The 21,834-nt window shown below is 38.4% G+C and overlaps 1 protein-coding gene and 1 non-coding gene across 2 annotated transcripts; both read left to right on the top strand.

Moving 5' to 3' along the window:
* The first annotated feature begins 370 nt into the window (after positions 1-370).
* LOC114288993 (glutamate--cysteine ligase, chloroplastic) lies at positions 371-18,372 on the top strand. The gene is given in 12 exon segments (XM_082900623.1): positions 371-379; positions 2,753-2,851; positions 8,193-8,353; positions 9,782-9,875; positions 10,033-10,045; positions 10,048-10,121; positions 10,238-10,318; positions 16,814-16,906; positions 17,326-17,362; positions 17,365-17,399; positions 17,501-17,570; positions 18,054-18,372. Coding segments are annotated over 12 exon segments (855 nt in total). The 3' UTR covers positions 18,143-18,372.
* A 2,877-nt stretch (positions 18,373-21,249) lies between these two features.
* Positions 21,250-21,321, top strand: TRNAC-GCA (transfer RNA cysteine (anticodon GCA)). The gene has a single exon. It is a non-coding gene; the product is annotated as a tRNA-Cys (tRNA).
* The last annotated feature ends 513 nt before the right edge of the window (positions 21,322-21,834 follow it).

The following is a 21,834-nucleotide window of genomic DNA, read 5'->3' as shown; positions in this document are numbered from 1 at the left end:
GTACATGTAGCCAGAGTTGGTTTTAAGGCCACACATTATGTAGCAGTACTGGATGTCGGATAGGGTGATTCTAGCATTTTGCCGGCGTGCCAACTCGGCGATGCCGTTGATAATCCTAAAGGAGTTTGTAGCTAATTGCATAGGGTTCAGTTTATAATAAGGGAGGACCTCCTTAAAAAAGATATCTAGGGGGAACCTAACTCCGCCCTCAACTATGGGGACTATGGGAAAGGGCATATAGTCCTTCCCAAGCATGATAGAGTCATCCTTTCCAGCCAACCGAAGATGAGCGTTGGCTGGAATGGAAAACTCTTGCCTAAAGTACTCTAGTTTGGAAGGGGTGTATATTCTCCACCTAAACATGCCCATTATGGATTCGGTAAATAGAGTTTTGATAAAACGACTTGGCAAAGGGTTAAAGACCTCGGTTAAATCCTAAAGGCACTGGGGCGAGGGTTCTGAAGATCTAAGGGGAAACTTGTTTCAATTTTTATTAAGTGTGTGGATTCTAAAGCAAATCCCAAACCTAGAACTACAGAAACAAGAATCAAAGGACAGGAATCTGAAAACAAGCAAGAAAATAGAAAGGAACATGATTCAGAATCAGAGGCAAGCAAGATTCAAGAATGAAACCGAAGCAAAGATATAGAGAAAGTAACACAGAAATACCAAGAACAGTGCAGATGACACTCAAGAAACACATGAACAGAATAATCAAAGATAATGACAGATTAAAGCATTCAATAGTAACGCAGATATGATTTCAGATATAGTGCAAGACAATGTGCAAGAATCACAGCAGGCAAACACAATATAAACATATGACAGATGCGAAGAAGAAAACATATTAAGAGAACAGTGGAAGGCGGAAATTAAAAATCAGAAATTGAGAACTTACCGTATAAGGCCAAGGAAACAAGGCCGAAGCAGTACTCGCCGGAGTCAGATGATAACAAACACTGGAGCAGAACAATGAATGCTTTGTCGGAAGCGGTGGATGGAGCAATTACAGATAACTTGAAGAAATAACAATGGCGGATTGGGAAACTTTAGAGAGAGAAATTCTGAGAGTCGAGAGAAAGTGTACATGCAAAGGTGAAAAGACAGAGAGAGAATGGAAAAGTTTTGTCAAAAACACGAAAGGACAACAAGAAATAATGAATTATCCTTGGACGACATGTGTTGTCAGGCTGCGTGAGTAGAAGCGACGCAACTTAATAGCGCATGTCAGGTACGAACTAATAAGGAAGCGACACGTGGAAGAAACGGTTGAAAAGACCGTGCATGACAGCTCATGCACAATTAGAACTAGAGGTAGCAATTTGAAACCGACCCGACGGGGATCCCTGGCCCCAATTTGAGCAGTTTTTCTCCGAAAAATACCCCCGATAGGGAGAAGGCGGTATTTGAAAATCAATCCCCGATCTGTTTTAGGCCGGGGACAGTGATCAGTGTTTAAGCCCCGACCCCGGCCCCGAATTTTCCCGAAGTAAAATTACTTTTATACCCCTTATATATATATATATAATAAACCGAGTTTTTTTTTCAAATAATCCAAAAAAAGAAACAATTTAGCAAATTGACCCGCTTTTCAAACTATTTGGGAAACTAACCTATTTTTTAAATCGCATTTTGAAAATGCGATTTTGAAATTGAAATTGCATTTTCAACATGCTATTTCACCTTGAAATCGCATTTTCAACATACAATTTCACCACGTCATCATTTTCAAATTGCGATTTTAGGGTGAAATTGCATGTTCAAGATGCAATTTCAATTTCAAAATCGCATTTTGGAAATGGAATTTCAAAAAGTAGGTTAATTTCTTAAATAGTTTGAAAAGTGGGTCAATTCGCTAAATAGTTTCTTTTTTTGGATTATTTGAAAAAAAAAACTCTAATAAACCAAACCGTGTATTATATTTATAATAAACCAACCCATGTATTATATTGATACCTCAGATATATCTCTCTTTCACTCTCATCTTAACTCTCTCACTCTCTCGTTCTTCTCTCTCTGTCAACTCTCTCACTCTCGCAGTCACCGACAACGACATTACCACTACCACTGGCCCCAACCACCTCTCTCTCTCCACTTCGTCTCTCTCTATTCCTCATGGCCACTACCACCGCCGCACAAGGTCTATCTCTTTGTCACCACCACAGAACCCACCGCCGCAGCCAACCACTATCGATCTCGTACCTAGTCACTAGCGTCACTCAGATCTGTTAGATCTGTTATCTCTCTCTCTCTCTCTCTCTCTCTCTCTCTCTCTCTCTCTCTCTCTCTCCCTGTGTGTGTGTGATCTGATCTGTGTGTAGGGATGACAATATCTATATGTGTGTGATCTGATCTGTGTGGTGTACTCACACTGTGATTTTTTTTTTTTTAAATTTAAATTTGTATTTGTTGATGATGATGAAACATAATGATATATATTGATTTGTTGTTCTTGTGTTGAAGCTTGGGGATTTTTCAGGGTCGGGGAAACCCGATCCCCGTTAGGGGACGGGGACATGGACGGGGGGGTGATGGGTTCCCCGGCCGGGGATCGGGGGCGGAGACAAGGATTTCTTAGCCTTCGGGGATCGGGGACGGGGAATGTAGTCCCCAGCCCCGCCCCGCCCCGTTGTCATTCCTAATTAGAACTCTTGAAATTCTTGAAGTAGAGAGGTCATAACCTCGGCTAGAGAAGCGATCTCAGTTGAAGATGCTTAAAGAAACTTGATTTTTGGTTCTTGGTCCTTGATAGAATGGGCAGCAGAGTCTTGGTTACATAAAGCTGACGAATCATAATCTCAGTCGGAGAGAAGAATGGATTGTTAGCCAACATGCTATGTGGAAAAACGATGTAGGTTCCATCACCTCAGATTGTTAAGGTAATAGAACCTAGAAGCAGTTATGGAGAAGTATTTTGTGAATGATAGCACGTGGCTAAGGTGACGCCGAAGTGTCAGTCGATGTGGCAGGTGGCCTGGTTATGCGCCGAGGTGATCTCGGCTAGATCGAGGTTATTTGCGGAGATACCGGAATCTGAGATGAGCGGATAAAGGATAAGAGTCCTAGAACAGGGAAGGATCTCAGTTTGGATAAAGATAAGGCTCAAGAAGAGTTTATCTCTATCTAGATGAAGGTCCAAGATGAGCATTGAGCTTGAGTCCATTAAAGCGAGGCTTCTAATGGGACCAGGTCACTGTTGGTTATAAAAGCAAGGCACCATCGTAGGTTTGAGGTAAGTTCTTTCTTGTGAGTTTAAGCACAATTTGCTATCTTTGAGAGATATTGATTACTGACTTGATTGTCAAAGTGCCCCCGGGTGGACGAACCACCGCTGGATTCTCATCCTCTTGTCACATGTTGTTGGGCTTAATATATTCTGTCGGTGCTCTCTAGCTGAGTTCCTTTTTTGGTTGTATGGTCAAACATCAACACCCACAGGAGGATTTTGTCTTCACTTCACTTTACACTATGGTCTTGAATGGTCTTCATGTGGCTCTACAATGGGTCTACAAATCTAGAAGCAGGGCTAGTCAACAGGTGTATGGAAAGGAAAGTTGAGTGATGTTTATACAATGGTTATTAGTGAATGGTATAATTATAACTTTTAGTGTGTGGATTAAGAAAATTAATTACTAATCAAATTAATAAGTGTGTGTACTGAGAGAAGATGTGTACTGATGTGGAAATAGAATTTCCCAAAGTGATTCTACTTACATCACTAGTTTACTTCCTTACACTTTTTATATGAGGTTTTTTTTTTTTTTTCAATTTTACCCATGTGTGAAATTACTTTTACGGATAAAAGGTTAAAATTAAATATATTTTATTATCTCCTTACACCCATTGCTCTTCAATCCCTACTGTTCTTATTTCCTTCTCAAATTTTCTTCTTTGCTACATATCTCTTTTTTAAAAAGTATGAATCATAGTGTTTTGATCACAAAAGAAAACAATGGATGAAGAAACGGTGATAAAAAACCATCAAAAAAGTGAAATTGTGAGTTTTTTTATTTGTTTGGTAAGTTTTCATTTCATTTTTTGAGAGAGTTCTTCGACTTTTTTTATATTTTTATTCTACTCATTACAACAATGCAAGTACAATCATCCAGCTTCTAACATCTTGCAGGGCACTCATTTGCTGGTAGATTATCTAAGGATAGATCTTTGTTAGTTGATATGTCAAAGAGTTTAGTGTGATCAAAAGAGATATTAATTACATTAAAACAAAGGGATGCCTTTAATACGACAACAATAAAGACAATCTACAACACACGTAAAGCGACAGGTGATTGAACAAATTTATTTTAGTTCAACAATATGACACTAGAGTAATCTAATTTGTAAAGTAATGTATCACCAGTCAGGCACTTCACAAATGGCCCTCCAACTAATTTCTTGTTAAAGTAAAGTAAAATCATCCAATTGAATGACAATAAATGGGTGAAAAAAATTAATTTGTCTGCTAACACAACACTAAAGTTATTCAAATTTTTTAATATTGTATTACCAAAAGCTATCGTGTAAAGAGATAAAACTGAAAGGGTTTTGAAGAGTTTTTAATTTAGGGTTAGTTTTAGTAGTATAATGGATGTAATGAGAATTATATATATATATATATATATATATTTTTAGTGATGTAATGAGATGGAAGGTATAAAGAGATAAACTAATGATGTAAGTAAAATCACTCTTCTATTTTTTTTTTTTTTTTTTGTTATTGAGGAAGGAAACACTGCTTTTTGAGAGGGTTTACAAAATAAAATATTTAGGGTGAATATTTCATAAAGGGAAAAAAATTCTTTTAAAATATAGAAACTAATGAAATATTACAAAAACTTGATTAAATAGATTAAGTATTTTATCTATTGAAAAATTATAAACAACACAAAATCATACATACGATTGATTTACTCTGTTTGGTTTGAAATTTTTCAAAATAATTTTTGTTTTAAGAAAATTATTAATTATTAACCATTTTACAATTGTTTCATAAATATATTTTTAAAATTAAAATTGATAAAGTCATACATAAGATCAATTATGTCACGAGAAATATTAAATAGATTAGTCATTTTATCAATTAAAAATAGAGAAAATTAGTCTAAGGTCCCTCTTTCACTTTTAGTAATGTAAGAGATCCACAATATTATGGTGTGATGTCTAAGGTCCCTCAGTGAGCTGCTTCCCGAAGAGCGTGAGATCAATTTATATAGTCCAGTAAGCCCTCTCTCTCTCTCTCTGTCAGTTCCATAAAGGCTTGTTGGGCTTTGATTTCTAGGGTTTCTTTCTCTTAGATTCTTCTAATCGACTCGTTTTTCCTTCGAATTTCTGTTTTTTGAGGTCTTTGGGGTCAAATTCGCAGCTGATCAAGAGATATTGATGGTTCAGTTGATGAATTCAGGGAAATCTTTGCCGGAATCGGAATCTTAGAGCATGAAAATGGTGTCGGTGAAGCTGGAGGTAGAGAACCCTTTGGAGGACGAACATGGCCTCTTCAACAAACGTTGGCCCTAGTGCAGAGGCTCACTGGTCTCTCCTCTTCCTCGCGATCATCTGAAAAGAACAAAACTTCATAATCTCAACCTAGAAACAACACAAATAGTTATGAAACGAAGAGTATCAAAGTTGATGATGATGAGTCCTTTTTAAACCCAACAGATCAGAATTGTGGTGGTCACAAGTATAGCTCAGTTTTGTTGAAAGTTGACAGATGATGGCAACAAAGTTTCATGGTGATGAAAATGAGAAAATGGTGATCAACAAAGACTCCTATGTCATCCACAAATAGCTCTCATCCCCTGGTTTGCTCTCTCTCTCTCTCTCTATATATATATATATATATACATGGTTGATTGCTAAGTGGGTGTGAGAGATAAGTAGAGAGACATGCCTTTGGAAATCACAGAAAATCAAATTTCTCTGGGTTTGAGAGAATTTCCCTGGAAGTAAATTTCTCTGTACTTGAATTTCTCTGACTAAAAAGAAAACTGTGTGCACTGTGCATGTGCATGCTCCAATTCATGGTGCACACTTTTGTTTGTCCTGTAATAACTACTCTGGAAACAAACAAGGGGAAAAAGACCTTTACTAATAAAAACATACTTTTAAGATCTTGAATTGCCTTGGCATTTCATTTTTTCTGAAATAGTCTGAGAGATAAGTAGAGACCCGCCCTTGCAAATCACAGAAAATGAAATTTCTCTGGGTTAGAGAGAATTTCTCTGGAAATGTTTCTTTGGGAATTTCATTGATTTTGAGAGAATTTCTCTGGCTTAAAATGATCTAGAGAAATTCTTCATTCATTTTCTCTGGAGAAAATTTCTATCCAGAGAAATTCTTTGGGATTTTGGCCATTGTGTAAATTTTCTCTGAGAAATTCTCTGGGAGGTCCAGAGAAATAGAGAAACCTCCCAGAGAAATTCTAGTTCTCTGGAGAGAAATTCTCTCAGAGGTCAAGAGAAATTCTGGAGAGAAATTCTCTAGGAAGTCCAGAAAAATTCTCCGGATGAAATTCCTCTGGATGGAAATTTCTCTCTGGGAAGTCCAGAGAAATTTTCTGGATGAAATTTCTCTGGATGAAATTTCTCTGGATTAAATTGAAGGACCTTAGACATAATGAAAATATTTTGTGTCCTTGATGCTATAAAATTTTAATACTAGAGACCTTAAAAAAAAATCCCCTTAAAAATATCCATTTTATCAACCTTTTATTTATCAATCAAAACAAAATAAAAGATGGACATTCTACAACTTTTCATTATTTTTGTTTCAAAAAACACAAAAACATTGAGTATGAATAGGAATAAACCATAAGTAGAAGGGTATGAATGCAATTTTATTTGGGTATGGCTTCTGTCCAGTCCACGGGTCCCGTTTTGATAATCTGAACCGTTCAATATGTAGAAATCGTCGAGTACTATATGCCTATTAAAAATCACGTTGATCGGATATCGATAGCTATGTGATCAAACAGTTTTTTGTCAACCGTTAATTTGTTCACCGTCTAATTTTTTTAATACGAAACTGATTTGATCATATATCTATCGATATCCGATCAACGTGATTTTTTACAGGCATATAGTACTCGACGATTTCTACACATTAGATGGTTCAGATTATCAAAACGGGACCCGTAGTGGACCCCCACGGGCCCAACAGCATTATGTTGACTAGGGGTGTGCATAATACTGCCGAAACCGTCAAAACCGCACCGAACCGCACCGCCAAGGAAAATTCGTTATTATTTGCCAATCGAACCGCCGGTTTTTTGTAAGAAAAATGGCAAATTCTAGTGACACTTTTATCAATCCGCCAGTTTCTATTTTTCTTTCAAACCGCACCGACCTGCACCGCTATTAAATCATGTTTTATAAGATTTTAAAAATTCTTTTTTACTTAAGTTTGCTTGTTGTTCTATACCTTAGAATATAGTATTACATTGCTGTTCGAGGGGAATTCAAGATGTCAGTAATCCAAAATAAAGTTGGATTCCAATTCACTTTTTAATCTTTTTTTTTTGCCATGTTGCAAACTTGCATCAGCTCACTTTTCAATCTAAATACTTTTCAACAGTAAACATTTTCAATATATTGTAAACCCTGAATAATATTAATTTTATGTATTGTATTTGATCATTGTAGCTTCCACAGATGCTTGTAATGAACTGATGGCATAGTCGTTGATATTATCATGTTGTTGCTACAGTTGCTGCATCAGAAGAAAGCTTCACAAGATGCTTAACATCACGGTATCTCTCATTTTTTTTTTACTCTTTGATTTAAGTTTTGTAATTTGAATTTTATTTTTTATAAACCGCCAATCCGCCCGAACCGCCAAGGCAAATCCGCCATTATTTGCCAACCGAACCGCCGATTTTTGATAAGGAAAATGGCAAATTCTAGTGACACTTTTATCAATCCGCCACCCGTCATACGGTTTCTATTTTTCTCTCAAACCGCACCGATCCGCACCGCGCACACCCTTGTTGACTTATCTATAGACTAGGGATAAGGACCATAGCGCAATAAATGTAAGATAGTGCAGCACTAATTTCCCTCCAGTCCCCAGCCATCGTTTCTTTTCATTTATAGCACAATTCAAGCAAAAATGATTTCTTCCATTTTCATCAGAGATTAAAAAAAAAAAAATTTGGTTGAAGATAAAAGCACAATCAATACCAATCTTAACCCTAGAATTCTTTGCAGCCTGTATTAAACCTTGCTCCTTGTTCTTACTGGATTATCTTTGGTTCTCTAGATCTAACTCGCATAGAAATTAAACAGATTGCAACATCACTGTTTGCCAATTCACCTTTCACTGAAGGAAAGCCGAATGGTTATCTTAGTAAGAGAAGGTTTTTATAACTTGCCATCTACTTGTTACCTTCATGTTCTTCTAATATTTCACTAGGTTTGATTTATTAATTCTTATATGTTTCACCAGCCAAATTTGGACTGATACGGATTAACAACCGTATTGGCATGCTCCCCTTTGTTTTTGTTGACTCCTTTGGGTAAGTTTACATTTTTGTTAGGTAGAACAGATAGAAAGAATGGTATATGTCAAGGTTTTCCGTGCTGTCTTGGAAAATTATTTTATAAAATTGGGGTGACAAGCCACTAACAAAAAACTGTAGATGTGCTATTTTAGTCATAACAAACAAAACATCACATCCAACCCATAATCATTACATTCTTCTCTCACAAAAAAACTCAAAAAAGCCAAAAAGCCAAAAAGCCCTTCCCAAACCAAGCTTTTAAGCCCAGGCTAAAATAGCCAAAAAAGCCAAAAAGCCAAAAAGCCAACCCACTTCCCAAACGGAGGCTAAATGAATGAAGCTTTTTTTTTCTTCTCTTCATAATTTAAATAGAATGTTAACTAGCAAATATTAGTTGTTATTGTAAATAATTTAGAACACAGCATCTTTCTGCTCAATGATTGGGAAAGATTAAGTTCGCATCAGTAATAAGAATGCTATGCCACCTGTTTGGTTTAGTCCTTTCAATTTCTTAAGTAGCATTATTTGTAGGGCTGAGCAAGGAATCCGTGAAATCCGTAATCCGATCCAGTCCAGTCCAATCCGATAGGTTTGGATTGGTTTTTTGAATCCGCGGTTCGGTTCCGGATTGAAGAATTAAAAATCCGTAGTCCACGGATTGGTTCCGGATTGAACTCCACGGTTCCGGATTGGAACCGATCCGGACCGTATACAAATAGTCTATATTTTTATTATACATCATCCCTCATAGTATCTTCTCTTATTCTATATAAAATCTAAACTCAAACCTAAAACCGTATAATATCTTATTTTATTACTTTTGTTTGTATTTTCTTATGATTGTTTAAATTCAAGAACAGTATGTCACTATTATAGAAAAACATGTTGCTATTATGGAATTGATATAGCGCTATGTTTATATTTTTATGAAATTAAAGTGTTATATATATATATTTTTTGTTATTTAATTATGTGAATCCGTGGTCCTAAACCGATCCAATCCGTATTTAAATGGATTGGTTCGGATTGGTTCCATGATTTAAACGGATTGGATTGGTTCCAATTTTTCAGGAACCGTAGATAACGGATTGGTCCTGATTTTATCCCAATCCGGTCCAATCCGGACCATGCTCACCCCTAATTATTTGGTGGCTTATTGATTTTTTATTTTTTATTTTTCCAATATTACATTCACGAATTTTGAAGATCTATATTGTTGCTTTGTTGTGAATATAATTTAATTGAAGATGACAATGACCTTTCCATTACCTTTTCTAGGCACAGGTTTGAAAAGTATGTAGATTATGCGCTTGATGTGACGATGTATTTTGTTTGTCAGAAAAAGAAGTATATTGACTGTACTGGAATGTCCTTTCAGGTTACCATCTATCCTTACTAGTTTCTCAGCTGAGTTTTGGCTTTCTTTTATTGCTATGCTTGGCTTTGCTCACACTGAATTTTGTTCAACCATGACTTTTTGTCTTGTACTTCTGATTTATTTTATATGTAATGCTTCTCATTTGATATTTTTGCAGGATTTCATGTCAGGAAACTGGCTCCAATTCCAGGCGAATTGCCAACCTTGAATGATTGGGAGAATCATCTGACAACAATATTTCTCGAGGTTTGTGCTTGCAATAGTGTGAACATGCTGGGTTAGTTATAAATATATTTATCAGAAAGTATTCCTCTATCTGTTATATTGTTCACCAAAAGCCACATTCTACTTATTCCATTCAGGTCATGTTGAAGAGATACTTGGAGATGAGGGGTGCTGATGGGGGACCGTGGAGGAGGTTATGTGCATTGCCTGCATTTTGGGTATTTTGCCTCTTTTATCTGTATATATAGTCAATCGATTTGTGCAGAACTTGTCAACACTCATAAGGGGAGAATAAGAATTGATGTCGCGAAGATTGTTATAAAATGATGTAATCTACTGATGCATTAATGAATCTAGATATTATGCAATTTACAATGTATCCTAAATTCATTGCAGAGATATTCTACATTAGTTGGTCAATGCTAATATAACTTTAAGTTTATATTAAGACATTGTAAACCTTACTTTTAGTCATGGATCGCAGCTGTGTGTGTATCTATTCATTTTTTATGTAGTTTTTATTGATTATTCAAACAAAAGGAGAAAAAAAATTATGGAAGACTTTTCGTGTTGAGTACTTTACCTTTTACAAGGTTCCTTTCATTGTCATCTCACTGAACCTTGTCGAATTGACACCCATGTTGTTTAGTTTGCATTGATAAAATAATTAATTTTTTTTTTGATAAATAAGCAAATTTATTTAAAAAAGCATTAAGACGATACAACCAATACAAGAAAAACCACCCAGAAAGGGAACCAAGAAAAACCAGAACTAACCAATCACCTCATCTAGAAAATCTAAAAATACAAATAAATCCGGATCGACCCTCCCTTCCAACCAACTATACAAAACTATAAATTGACGACTTTGTAACCAAGAAACACTATGAGAAACTGCTAAGAAGGTATGACGATTTCGTTCCAACCAAAGCAATCACATCAAGCAGAACAGAGCCAATAACCAAGCTCGGCGCCGCAGCCGACCAAGACGAACACCCCGCCAAGCCCAAAGGAAATCAACACCCCTTGTGGCTGAACCCAAGCAAGGCCAAAAAGTGAACAAACGAAGCCCCACAAACGCGAAGCCACCGAGCAATAAAGAAACAAATGATTCACTGACTCCGCATCCGCGCAACACATACAACACCGATTCACAAGGATATGCCCCCGCCGCATCAAATTATCCAAACTAAGATTCCGACCTAAAGCTACCGTCCACATAAAAAAGGCAACCTTAGTCAGAACCCCCGGAACCCAAACACTTTTCCAAGGGAAGACCCAACCAGCATCTCCCATCAAACCCTGATAAAATGAGGCTACTGTGAACTGCCTCTTTGCCCCCAACCTAGTCCATACCAACACATCGGGGCCCACCCCGACCATTCCCAGACCATATAAAAAACCCCACAACTCCACCAACTGAGCGACTTCCCAATCACGAACCTGTCGCCGTAACTAAATATCCTAAATTACCACGCCCCCACCATCCAAATAAGAAGCCACCAATACATCTTGATCTAATACAATATTAAAAATCAACGGGAAACAGGTCTCCAACACCAACTCCCCACACCACAAGTCTTTCCAAAACCGCACCCTACTCCCCTCCCCCATCTTAAACCCTATCCATTTCCAAAACTCTACCCTGCCCAACCCAATTTCTTTCCATAACCCACACCCATAAGTACAGGTCTCAGACCTAGAAACCCAACCCCCTCTGCCCAGACCATATTTAGACGCCACCACCTGCCGCCACAATCTGTAAGGCTCCAAAGCAAAACGCCAAAGCCACTTCCCTAACAAAGCTCGGTTAAAAGTCACCAACCAACGTACCCTCAGCCCTCCAACTCGCTTGGGTTGACAAATCTGACCCCAATCAACCAAATGATACTTAAAATCATCACCACCAGTCCCCCACAAAAAATCCCTCTGAAGCTTTTCTAACCGATGTGCCACTGACACTGGAATAACATGGACCGACATGAAATAAGTGGGGATACTACTCAACACACTCTTAAGCAAAGTCAAACGGCCGCCTTTCGAAAGATATTGGCACTTCCAACCTGCCAACCGACGTTGCACCCATTCCACTACTCCATCCCACACCCTCTTGGCCTTAAAAGAAGCCCCTAAAGGCAAACCCAAATAGGACACTAGCAAAACCAAGATCTTAAACCCCAAAACTGCAGCCATAACAGGTAACCTAGCAACCGCCCCCACTGGAATGAGCTCCGACTTCCACAAGTTAACACGAAGGCCCGAAACCACCTCAAAACAAAACAAAACACATCAAAAAATAACCAACCTGCCCAGTTTTCGCACCACAAAAAATCAAGGCGTCATCCGCATATAACAAATGCGAAACCCCCAAAGGAACCCCCGCCAGTGACCCCACAACAAAACCTTCCAAGAAGCCTTCGGGCACAACTTTATCCAGCAATCGACTCAACGCCTCCATCACTAAGATAAATAGTAGGGGGGCAAAGAATCCCCCTGCCGAAGGCCTCGATGAGTCTGAAAGAATCCCGCCGGAGTCCCATTAATTAACACCGACATCTGCACAGTCGAGATACAGAACTTGATCCACTGATACCAAGTCGCTCTGAAGCCCATATGATCCAGTACATACAAGAGGAACTCCCAATTAACATTATCATACGCCTTCTCAATATCCAATTTGCAAATCAAACCAGGGCGCCCCTGGCGAATCCAAGAATCCACACACTCATTGGCAACCAAAACTGCATCTAAAATCTGCCTCCCCCCAACAAACGCATTCTGAGACTCTGACACCACAGTCGATAAAACGCCTCGTAAACGATTTGCCAACACTTTAGCCAATAACTTATACACACTCCCCAACAAACTTATAGGTCTAAAATCCCGAATATCATCAGCCCCTCCTTTCTTCGGAATCAAAGCCAAAAAGGTTGCATTGAAACTTTTCTCCAAATGCCCAGACACCAGGAAATCCGCCAAAGTTGCCATGATATCACCCTTAACCACGCTCCAACAATGCCGGAAGAAAGCCATAGTGAAACCATAAGGACCTGGGGCTTTATCCCCACTCATCGCCCGCAAAGCTCCAAACACCTCCTCCTCAGTAAAAGCTCACTCCAAACTCTCCCGATCCTCGCCCAGAATCGTAGCAAACTGAACACCTTCCAGGCCCGGCCGCTAAACCCCTTCTTGAGGCCGGAATAAATGCTGATAGAAACCCACTACCCCGTCCTTAATCTCTCTATCGATGTGCAGCTCCCGACCATCCACCCATAACCTACTAATCTGATTAACCTTTCGATGAGCGTTAGCCATACGGTGAAAGAATTTCGTATTTCGATCCCCATCCTTTAACCACAAACATCTAGACTTTTGACGAAAACAAACCTCCTCCATACGGGATATACGAACAAAATCCTGTCTAGCCGCCTCCTTACGAATACCGGCCTCAGAGGCAGCTCAGTTTGCACCTCCAGCTCATCGAAGGATTGAAGTGAAGACACCACTGCAGCTTTTTGGCCCTCTAGCCGACCAAACACCTCCTTATTCCAATTTTTTAAGGCCGCTTTCAACATCTTCAATTTTTGAGCCAACACACAATTAGGAGAACCACGAACCTTGTAGCTATTCCACCAACCACGAACCAGGTCTAGAAAACCCTCGTGTTGCAACCACATATTCTCAAAACGAAATGGCATAGGACCACGTTGGATCCCTCCACTATCCCAACAAAATTGGCCAATGATCAGACACAGGTTGAGGTAAACGAAGCTGAACCACCTCAGAAAAGTGCTCCTCCCAGCCCACAGTAACCAAGAACCGATCAATTCGAGACAAACTCCAACCATTTGACCAAGTGAAGCTGCCCCCCTGGATAGGTAAATCAACTAGCTGTAAATCATCAATAAAAGAGCAAAAAGCCCGCATTGCCCCCGAACTCCTGGCAATCCCCGACTTCTCCGAAGGCCAACGGACAACATTAAAATCACCCCCTACACACTAGAGGACATCCCAGCCAAAGGCTATATTCTCCATCTCCTCTAAAAACAAACCCCGCTCGGAATCCTGCACAGGCCCATAGACCCCAGTAAAACCCCATCGGAAATTATCATCCACACAACGGAACAGACAAGAGACAGAAAAACCTCATATCTCCTCCTCCTCCCTCACCACTACCCTCTTATCCCAACAGAGAAGAACTCCACCTGCCGTGCCTAACGAGGGCAAAAAGGTCCACTCCACAAACCTCTCCCCCCACACCTCGCGAATCAGCTCCACTCCCACCTCTTCCATCTTCGTCTCTTGTAAGCATACAATATCCGGGTTGGCACTCCGCAAAACCGCCTTCACCGCCACCCTTTTATCTCTATCATTCAACCCCCGCACATTCCACGATACAATTTTTAACATCATTTCAACAACAATGGGCCCCTCCGATCTCTCCTTTCACCTCGTCCTACATTCCTCACACCATGATCATAATTCACAGAACATTCCAAATATCCCTAGCTCCCTATTTCCTTTAGAAAGGGTCACCAATGAGCGAGACACCCTTGGACTGGGAGTACCTTGCCTCCATGAAGCCTCCACCGCCGCAAAAAGTCGCATAGCCTCATCTTCATGGCCTTCAAAGGACCAGCCCAAACAACGACTAACTTCACTAATCCGATCCAACACCCACTGTGACACAGCTTCTGCCGAAGGGATTTCCTCCCCCGATAATCCCCCAATATCCTCAAACCTCTGTTTTTGTTTGAAACAAGTGACCAAGTCACTGTCTTGCACTGCTAAGGGCTGCAACTCCAAGACTTGTGGCTGTCCCACACATTCATGCCCCTTTCCTCCTCGGTCAGCCCAAGATGCATCGCGAGACGTCTCCAACACCAACTGGGACTGTCGCTCAACCGACTCTGAGGTCACTGATTGAGAAGTATCTCTTTCAGACGCCACTAGCAGACGCGACCCATGTTTCTCATCAGATGACACATCGCGAGGCATATCTAGCTCCAACTGGGACTGTCGCACATCCAACTTCGAAGTCGCCAACTGTGAAGTGCCACTCTCCGACGCCTCTACCAGTTGTAATCCTTGTGCCTCAACAGATATGGCACGGTGGACCACCAACTCCAGTCCAGACGGCAACACAGTCGCTAATGACCCCCTAGCCCAAACGGAGCCACTCGACCCGACTCACTCATATGTAGATCACAGGAAGCCCTACAATCCAACCCACCCTCAGTCCGACCCACATCCGTATTAACAAGACTATTGGGCTGCTCAGAAAGGCCCAAATCACCAACCCCTTTGAGGCTTGAGAGGCCACCCCCCTGTGGGCTGGACTTATAAGCCACCGGCCTCACCTCCTTAACCACCTGGGCCCCCAAATGAGTCCCCTTATTTTTAACCACAACCCACCTACGTTGGGCCTGGGCCTGTCTTGGATGACCCACCGCTGCCCCCACCCACTAGGTAAAATTACCCTGAAAGCCCATGGGTCGTTCCTCTCTCCTAAATCTTTGCAGATAGTCATTCACCCCTATTCTCAGATAGTCATTCACCCCTATTCTCGACTGAAAATCCTGCCCTAGTTGCCCAAAATCCGTTGTTACCATATTCGGCGCAGAATCCCCATCTTTCACGGTCGTCGGCGTCCACCGTTCCACCACCAGATCATCTTCTACCCAAACTGGCAGTGAAAACTGCCATATCCCCTAGCGGAAGGACACTAGCGAAGGCGTGAACTCTGAGCATCGCACACGAAGCCGAATGGAACCTAGATCCACCGACGACTCATCTGCCTCGATGAAGCCACCACAACGATCGCTGATGAAACGAAACACGACCTCCCCTCGGAGATGAATAGGTAGACCCATCAACCAAATCCACACACTCTTTTCAAGCCGCGAAGTCTTTGCCGGAGTACAAAGAGCTAGTGGTGACCACCACTCCAGTAATAAATCACATCCTTCCACTGTCCACCGCCGTCTCAACAGCGCTTCCGCCTCACCTCTATTTGACAAAACAAACAAAAAAGCTTTATCCCCCAAAGGTCTTACGTCCACCTTCCCCGAATGCTTCCACCATCGGGCAACCCAATCAGAGATGGTCACGAAACTCAAGCCTTTCCCCCCCCCCCAAACCCCCCAATTTACCCACTAGCGATCTATCCAAGATGCGAAACCAATCCACCTCCACCTCAGAGCGTACAACCCCTACAGACTCACATTCGGCGGTAGAAGTTGAAGAAACCTTCTTGAAGCCAATGGGTCGGAAGGCTTTGCAACACACAACCTAAAGCCATCGATAACCAACGCCACCCCTTCCCAACCATCACCGAATGCAGACACAGGTATGTAAACTTGTTCACGTCTCTGTCTTGTGGTGACCACAATTTGAAAAGAAGTCCCCCCACCTTCCTCACCTCGTACCCAGGCCGCTGTAGTCTGACTACCCCCACTGAGACGGCCCCAAAACTTGAGGCTGTTGGATTCCTTAGATGCCAACCTCATCCTGACCACCAACCAACGAACTTCTGAAACATTCAGCACCACCGTCCGTCGTAACCCCTCCCCCCTCTCAACAATCGATAACCCGCACTTCCCATCCACTCCATCGGACTCCTCAAATTCAAACGACCGGCCACCAAGAAACAAAATTCGCCGGATTAATTTCTCTGTTCGGATATAGTTACTTATGTGGATATTCAATTTCAGGTGGGTCTATTGTATGATGAGGTTTCTCTACAAAATGTGCTAGACATGATAACTGATTGGACCCCAAAAGAAAGACAAATGTTGAGAAATAAGGTAATATAAGCATTCTAAACAGTCGGTGGTGTGTCATATTCATCTTTTTATCATTATTTGCATTCTACAATATAATATAAGTTTTGGTGTGGTTGGAATGGGTTGGGAGAGAAACACATTAAATTATAGTTTAGGAATTGCTTATATGTATGTATGTATATTTTTTTTACTGAAACTTCAAGTTAATGGCTCTTTAATTTGAAATTATCTCAATGACACTGTATTTATAAGTGACACATCAACCATTTTGATTATCAGATATTGGTTAAGTTATTTTGTTACTGTATATTGGTTCAATTACTAAAATATGGTTAAAAGGTAATCTGTGGATTGAATTAAAAGATGGCTTGCATCCTTATACAAATGGTATATTTTCATCAATCGGGTTTTCAAATTTTCTTTCAAAACGTTTTTGATAGGTACCAACGAGTGGTCTAAAGACACCATTTCGAGATGGAGGCATGTAGCGGAAGATGTTGTTAAGTTGGCAAAGGTTACCTGGAAGTTAATATTACTGTTGTTGTCATTGCTGCTGATCATGATGATGACGATGATGTTGAAATAACAATTCATAATTTGTGCATTCTTTTGTAGCATGGCCTGGAAAGGAGAGGGTTCAAGGAAACAGGGTTTTTGAATGAAGTGGCTGAGGTGTATAGAACAGGTAGATCATCTGGGCCTCACATATTTAATAATCCTTTCTCTTTTCTTTTTTCTTTTTTGGTGTGGTGGGAGAGGGGGGGCGGTAAGGGATGGGGTGGGAAAGACGGCAATCACTGATTCAGTAAGATACGAGTAAAAGCATTACCTTCTATGGTGTGGAGACTGCAGAAGTGAATAGGCTGAGACAGGCAAAATCTTGTCTGAACTGAAATCCAGAGGCTTCCAATATTTTCAATAGTCACTAATATGATTAGTAGGGTAATGCAGAGTTATAATTTTAAGGTTACCTATTTATCAAAAAAATAAGCAAAAAAAATTTAGGTTGGCGACTTCCCCTTCGCTCCTTTTACATTATGTGTGAAATTTGAACATCGTCTAACTGATTAGAGTCCTGGAAATGTTGAAGCATTTTTTCTAGATATCATTACTTGGTTTTTTTTATCGATATTATTATGTAATTTTGTTTTAAATTTTTCTTTGGCAGGAGTAACACCAGCTGAGAAGCTTTTGGAGATGTACCACGGCAAGTGGGGGCAATCTGTGGATCCTGTTTTTGAGGAACTGCTATATTGAGGTGATTCAAATATCTTGCTCGCACTTCATCACTAGGGTCTTTTGTGTGTAAATCTCCTTCCAATTTCTGGGTGTAATGTCAGTGTTTGTTGTTGGCCAAACTTTTTTCAATTAATGCCCATGACTTCCATTTTAGACAAATAAACTACAAAATGTGTAACCTTGGCATGATGCTTTTTTCATGCTACTCTTTGATCTTACCAAATAATATAATTGGCCAATCTCGTATCTCCTCTTTATCTTTAAAAATATCTTCATTTTGGAGATCAAGACATACGGCTTTTGCCATTGATCGGAATCCTACCTTGGGGATTACATTTTGTTAGTACAGTAGTAAGTAATTTTATATTGTTCATTATTCAAGGCTTTATTTGAATCATTCAATTTTGTACATAAGCATGTCACCTGGTCATCACCACTCTCTTTCCCTATGCTGGCATTTGTTGATTATAAAGAGATCTTTATTACATTGCAGCTTTTATAGGGATATAATTAGGCATTTAACCCAAGGCACGTAGCGCACTTGGTAAAGGCTTGGGGGTTAAGACTCCAGATCTCAAATTCGAAATTTCTTGGACCAATCTCCTAAGCATAGCACAGTTGGTTACCCTCAATTCTCGTTGCATGAGTCATGACTTAAGCGAAACTTGTCTTTGGAGGTCAGGATAAGGTCTTTGGTGATAGTCTCTAACTCAGGACGATCTTGGTGATCTCTGCAATGGGCATTGCCTTGGACCTAGAGAGAGAATGAGGATTTTCCGGTTAAAAATAAAAATAATTAAAAAAAAAAAACCTAGGTCATTCATGTTCACAGGTTTCCAATAAAAAAAAGATTGTCGTCGTTACACTGTTATAAGTCATAACTACCATGTATCTGTATAATAATTGCTATGACATCATAATATCTGCAGAAGGGCTTATTTATAAATGTTTCCGCTCTGTTGTTCTAGTTCAATTTTGTGCTCACCAATGGTTACCACATCATGTTTGTTCCCAACATATGTGGTTGATTTTTTTGGGCGAATTACGCTCACCGTTTTTATAATTTGGGACTCGAGTCACTTTGATCTTAACTTTTTAATTATGATACATTTGATCTTAAATTTTAAATTTTATTTTAAATAAAAATAATTGAAGTTATCATTGCTCAATTTTAAGGGCAAAGTCGTCAATTTATCAAAACATAAACTAATTTGACAAAAATAAATGTCAAAAAAATATTTTTGAATTTTTAAAAATAATTTCTACCCACCAAAGATAAAATTATGTAAAATTGATAAATCTTTTAGACATTTATTTTTTTTAATTAAATTAATTTTTATTATGGGTTTGAATGATGATCATGTAATAAATTGGTTTAATAATGATATCAAAGTTATCGACATATTTGATTTTTAGAAAAATAGAAACTAATTTAATGAAAATAAAAACAGTCACCCATTATATGATCATCATCGAAACACATAATAAAAATAAATTTAGTAAAATAAATAAATAAATTTCTAAAAAATTTGTCAATTTTACATAATTTTATGTTTAGTGGGTAGAAATAAATTTTAAAAATTCAAAAATATTTTATTGATATTTATTTTTATCAAATTAGTTTATATTTTTTTAAATAAACAACTTTGCTTTTAAAATTGAGCAATGGTATCTACAATTGTCTTTATTTGTAACAAGATTCAAAATTCAACATCGAATGTATCACAATTAAAAAATCAGAAATCAAAATAACACAAGACCTAAACTATAAGGACAATTAGTGTAATTCGTTTTGATTTTCTTACAATCATAGCGTAGAATGTGGCTATACTATTGTCCACCTTGTGATTTGGGGTGAAAGATCAGCGCTTTTGATTATTTGCAATCTGAAAGATGCTTAAAAGTACAATTGGCTCCCTTAAAAAGATGAATTATACTAGCAAATTGTCTCTTGATTTTAATTCAATTGTTGTAATGCCACTGAATTGATTGCACTTTTGAATATTTTTCATCAAAATTTCTGATGTTATGCTTAGTTCACTGAAATAAAAATAGAATTGAATTGCATTCATTTATATAATTTCATTTGTAATGTTGTATCATTCTTTTTTGCGAGTGTTTGGATCATAAAATACAATTAAACTCAATTAATTAGGTTTTTTTTTAAAGCGTTTGAAATTTATATTTTAACTTATAAAATTGGAGTAGATTGAACATAATGGTAGGATGATTATCCACAAAATTTGTTTACACTCCATTTGTTTGCATTAGAAAATGTTTTTTTTTTTTTTTAACATTTAGTATTAGTATAATAGAAAATAAAAGTTAATGAAAAATATTTTTTACAGTCAACGGAAAATAAGTCTATTTTGACAGAAAATATTTTTTACTTTTAAAAAGTAAAATATATTTTATGAACTAAAATTTTACCCATGCTAGATCACCACAACCACAACCACCGCCACCGCCACCGTTTCCACCCCACCACCTCCACTTTCGCCGCCCCATAACTGTCGCCTCTACACCATCATCACCAAATATTAAAAAAAAAAAAAATTAAAAAAATTTTAAAAAGCATAAAAAATATTTTATGTTAAAAAATATTGGGGCGACGAACATCTAGTGGTAATTTAAAACAATTATCACATATACATGCAAAAGTTTAAAATTTTCATTATTAAGTTTTCTACTAATTTGTAATTTTATATTTGAAACTTCCACTCATATCATATGTTATCTCCCGAAAAATATTTATTTTGAATTAAAAAAATGCTCGGTATATCATGGGAAAAAAAAATTAATGCAACACTATTACCATATCATCACTATCACCATCTAATAATTTCTAGTCATTTATCCTCCCATTTGTGTGTAGCAAGGTAGTTTATATTTAAAAAATGAGTTCATGCTCTACGTGTAAATTTATTGTTAATTGATGATACATGTCATCGGTATTACTATGACATTGTATGTCACAATATATTTCAATTTTCATCATACATTTTAATTCTAGGAAGGAGTGTTTTTTTTCAAGTCATATGATTCATATTAAATGGGTTAGTGATGTTTAATTTTCGTTTATGTTTAATATTAATTATAATTTTTCTAAAATCCTCTCCATCAAAGGGTCCATAGCTCAGTGGTAGAGCATTTGACTGCAGATCAAGAGGTCACCGGTTCGAACCCGGTTGGGCCCTTTACTACTATTTCAATTTTTTAGATTTTCCCTTTTATACAAACCACTGTTTTTCCCTTTTTATAAACCACTCTATTTCTTCTTCTTTTTTTCCTTTTGTTAACCATTATTTTTTGATTTTTCATAAACCATTCATTTTTCATTTTCTTTTTTTCCACTCACCCTTTTGAGCAAATGTACTACACATGCATTTTATTGTAGAGTTCACTGATTAGTGTTATGGGAGACGGAAGAGAAGGGACCCTATTACTGTTTCATATCTAAAACTCTATTCCCATGTTTGGTGTCTATTTCTAAAAACTTCGTATGGTTGTCCGGTATTACCTGGAAATGAAATGAAAGTTGCACATAAGATCATTGAGATAACAAGTTGAATGAATCCCAAGTCATTCCATTTTAGCAAAAGAGAGGAGGCAAGAACATATAAGATTTCATGTTTATTTTGGTGTGTTTCATAACCACCGCGACGGATATTCATGAACAAACGCAAAATAAAAAATAGAAAGTGTCAATT

The sequence above is a fragment of the Camellia sinensis genome, chromosome 13, assembly GCF_055761805.1.
Source record: "Camellia sinensis isolate YWXY chromosome 13, ASM5576180v1, whole genome shotgun sequence".
Taxonomy (NCBI): Eukaryota; Viridiplantae; Streptophyta; class Magnoliopsida; order Ericales; family Theaceae; genus Camellia; species Camellia sinensis.
The sequence above is the reverse complement of the archived record's forward strand: the minus strand, read 5'-3'. Positions and strand labels throughout refer to the sequence as shown.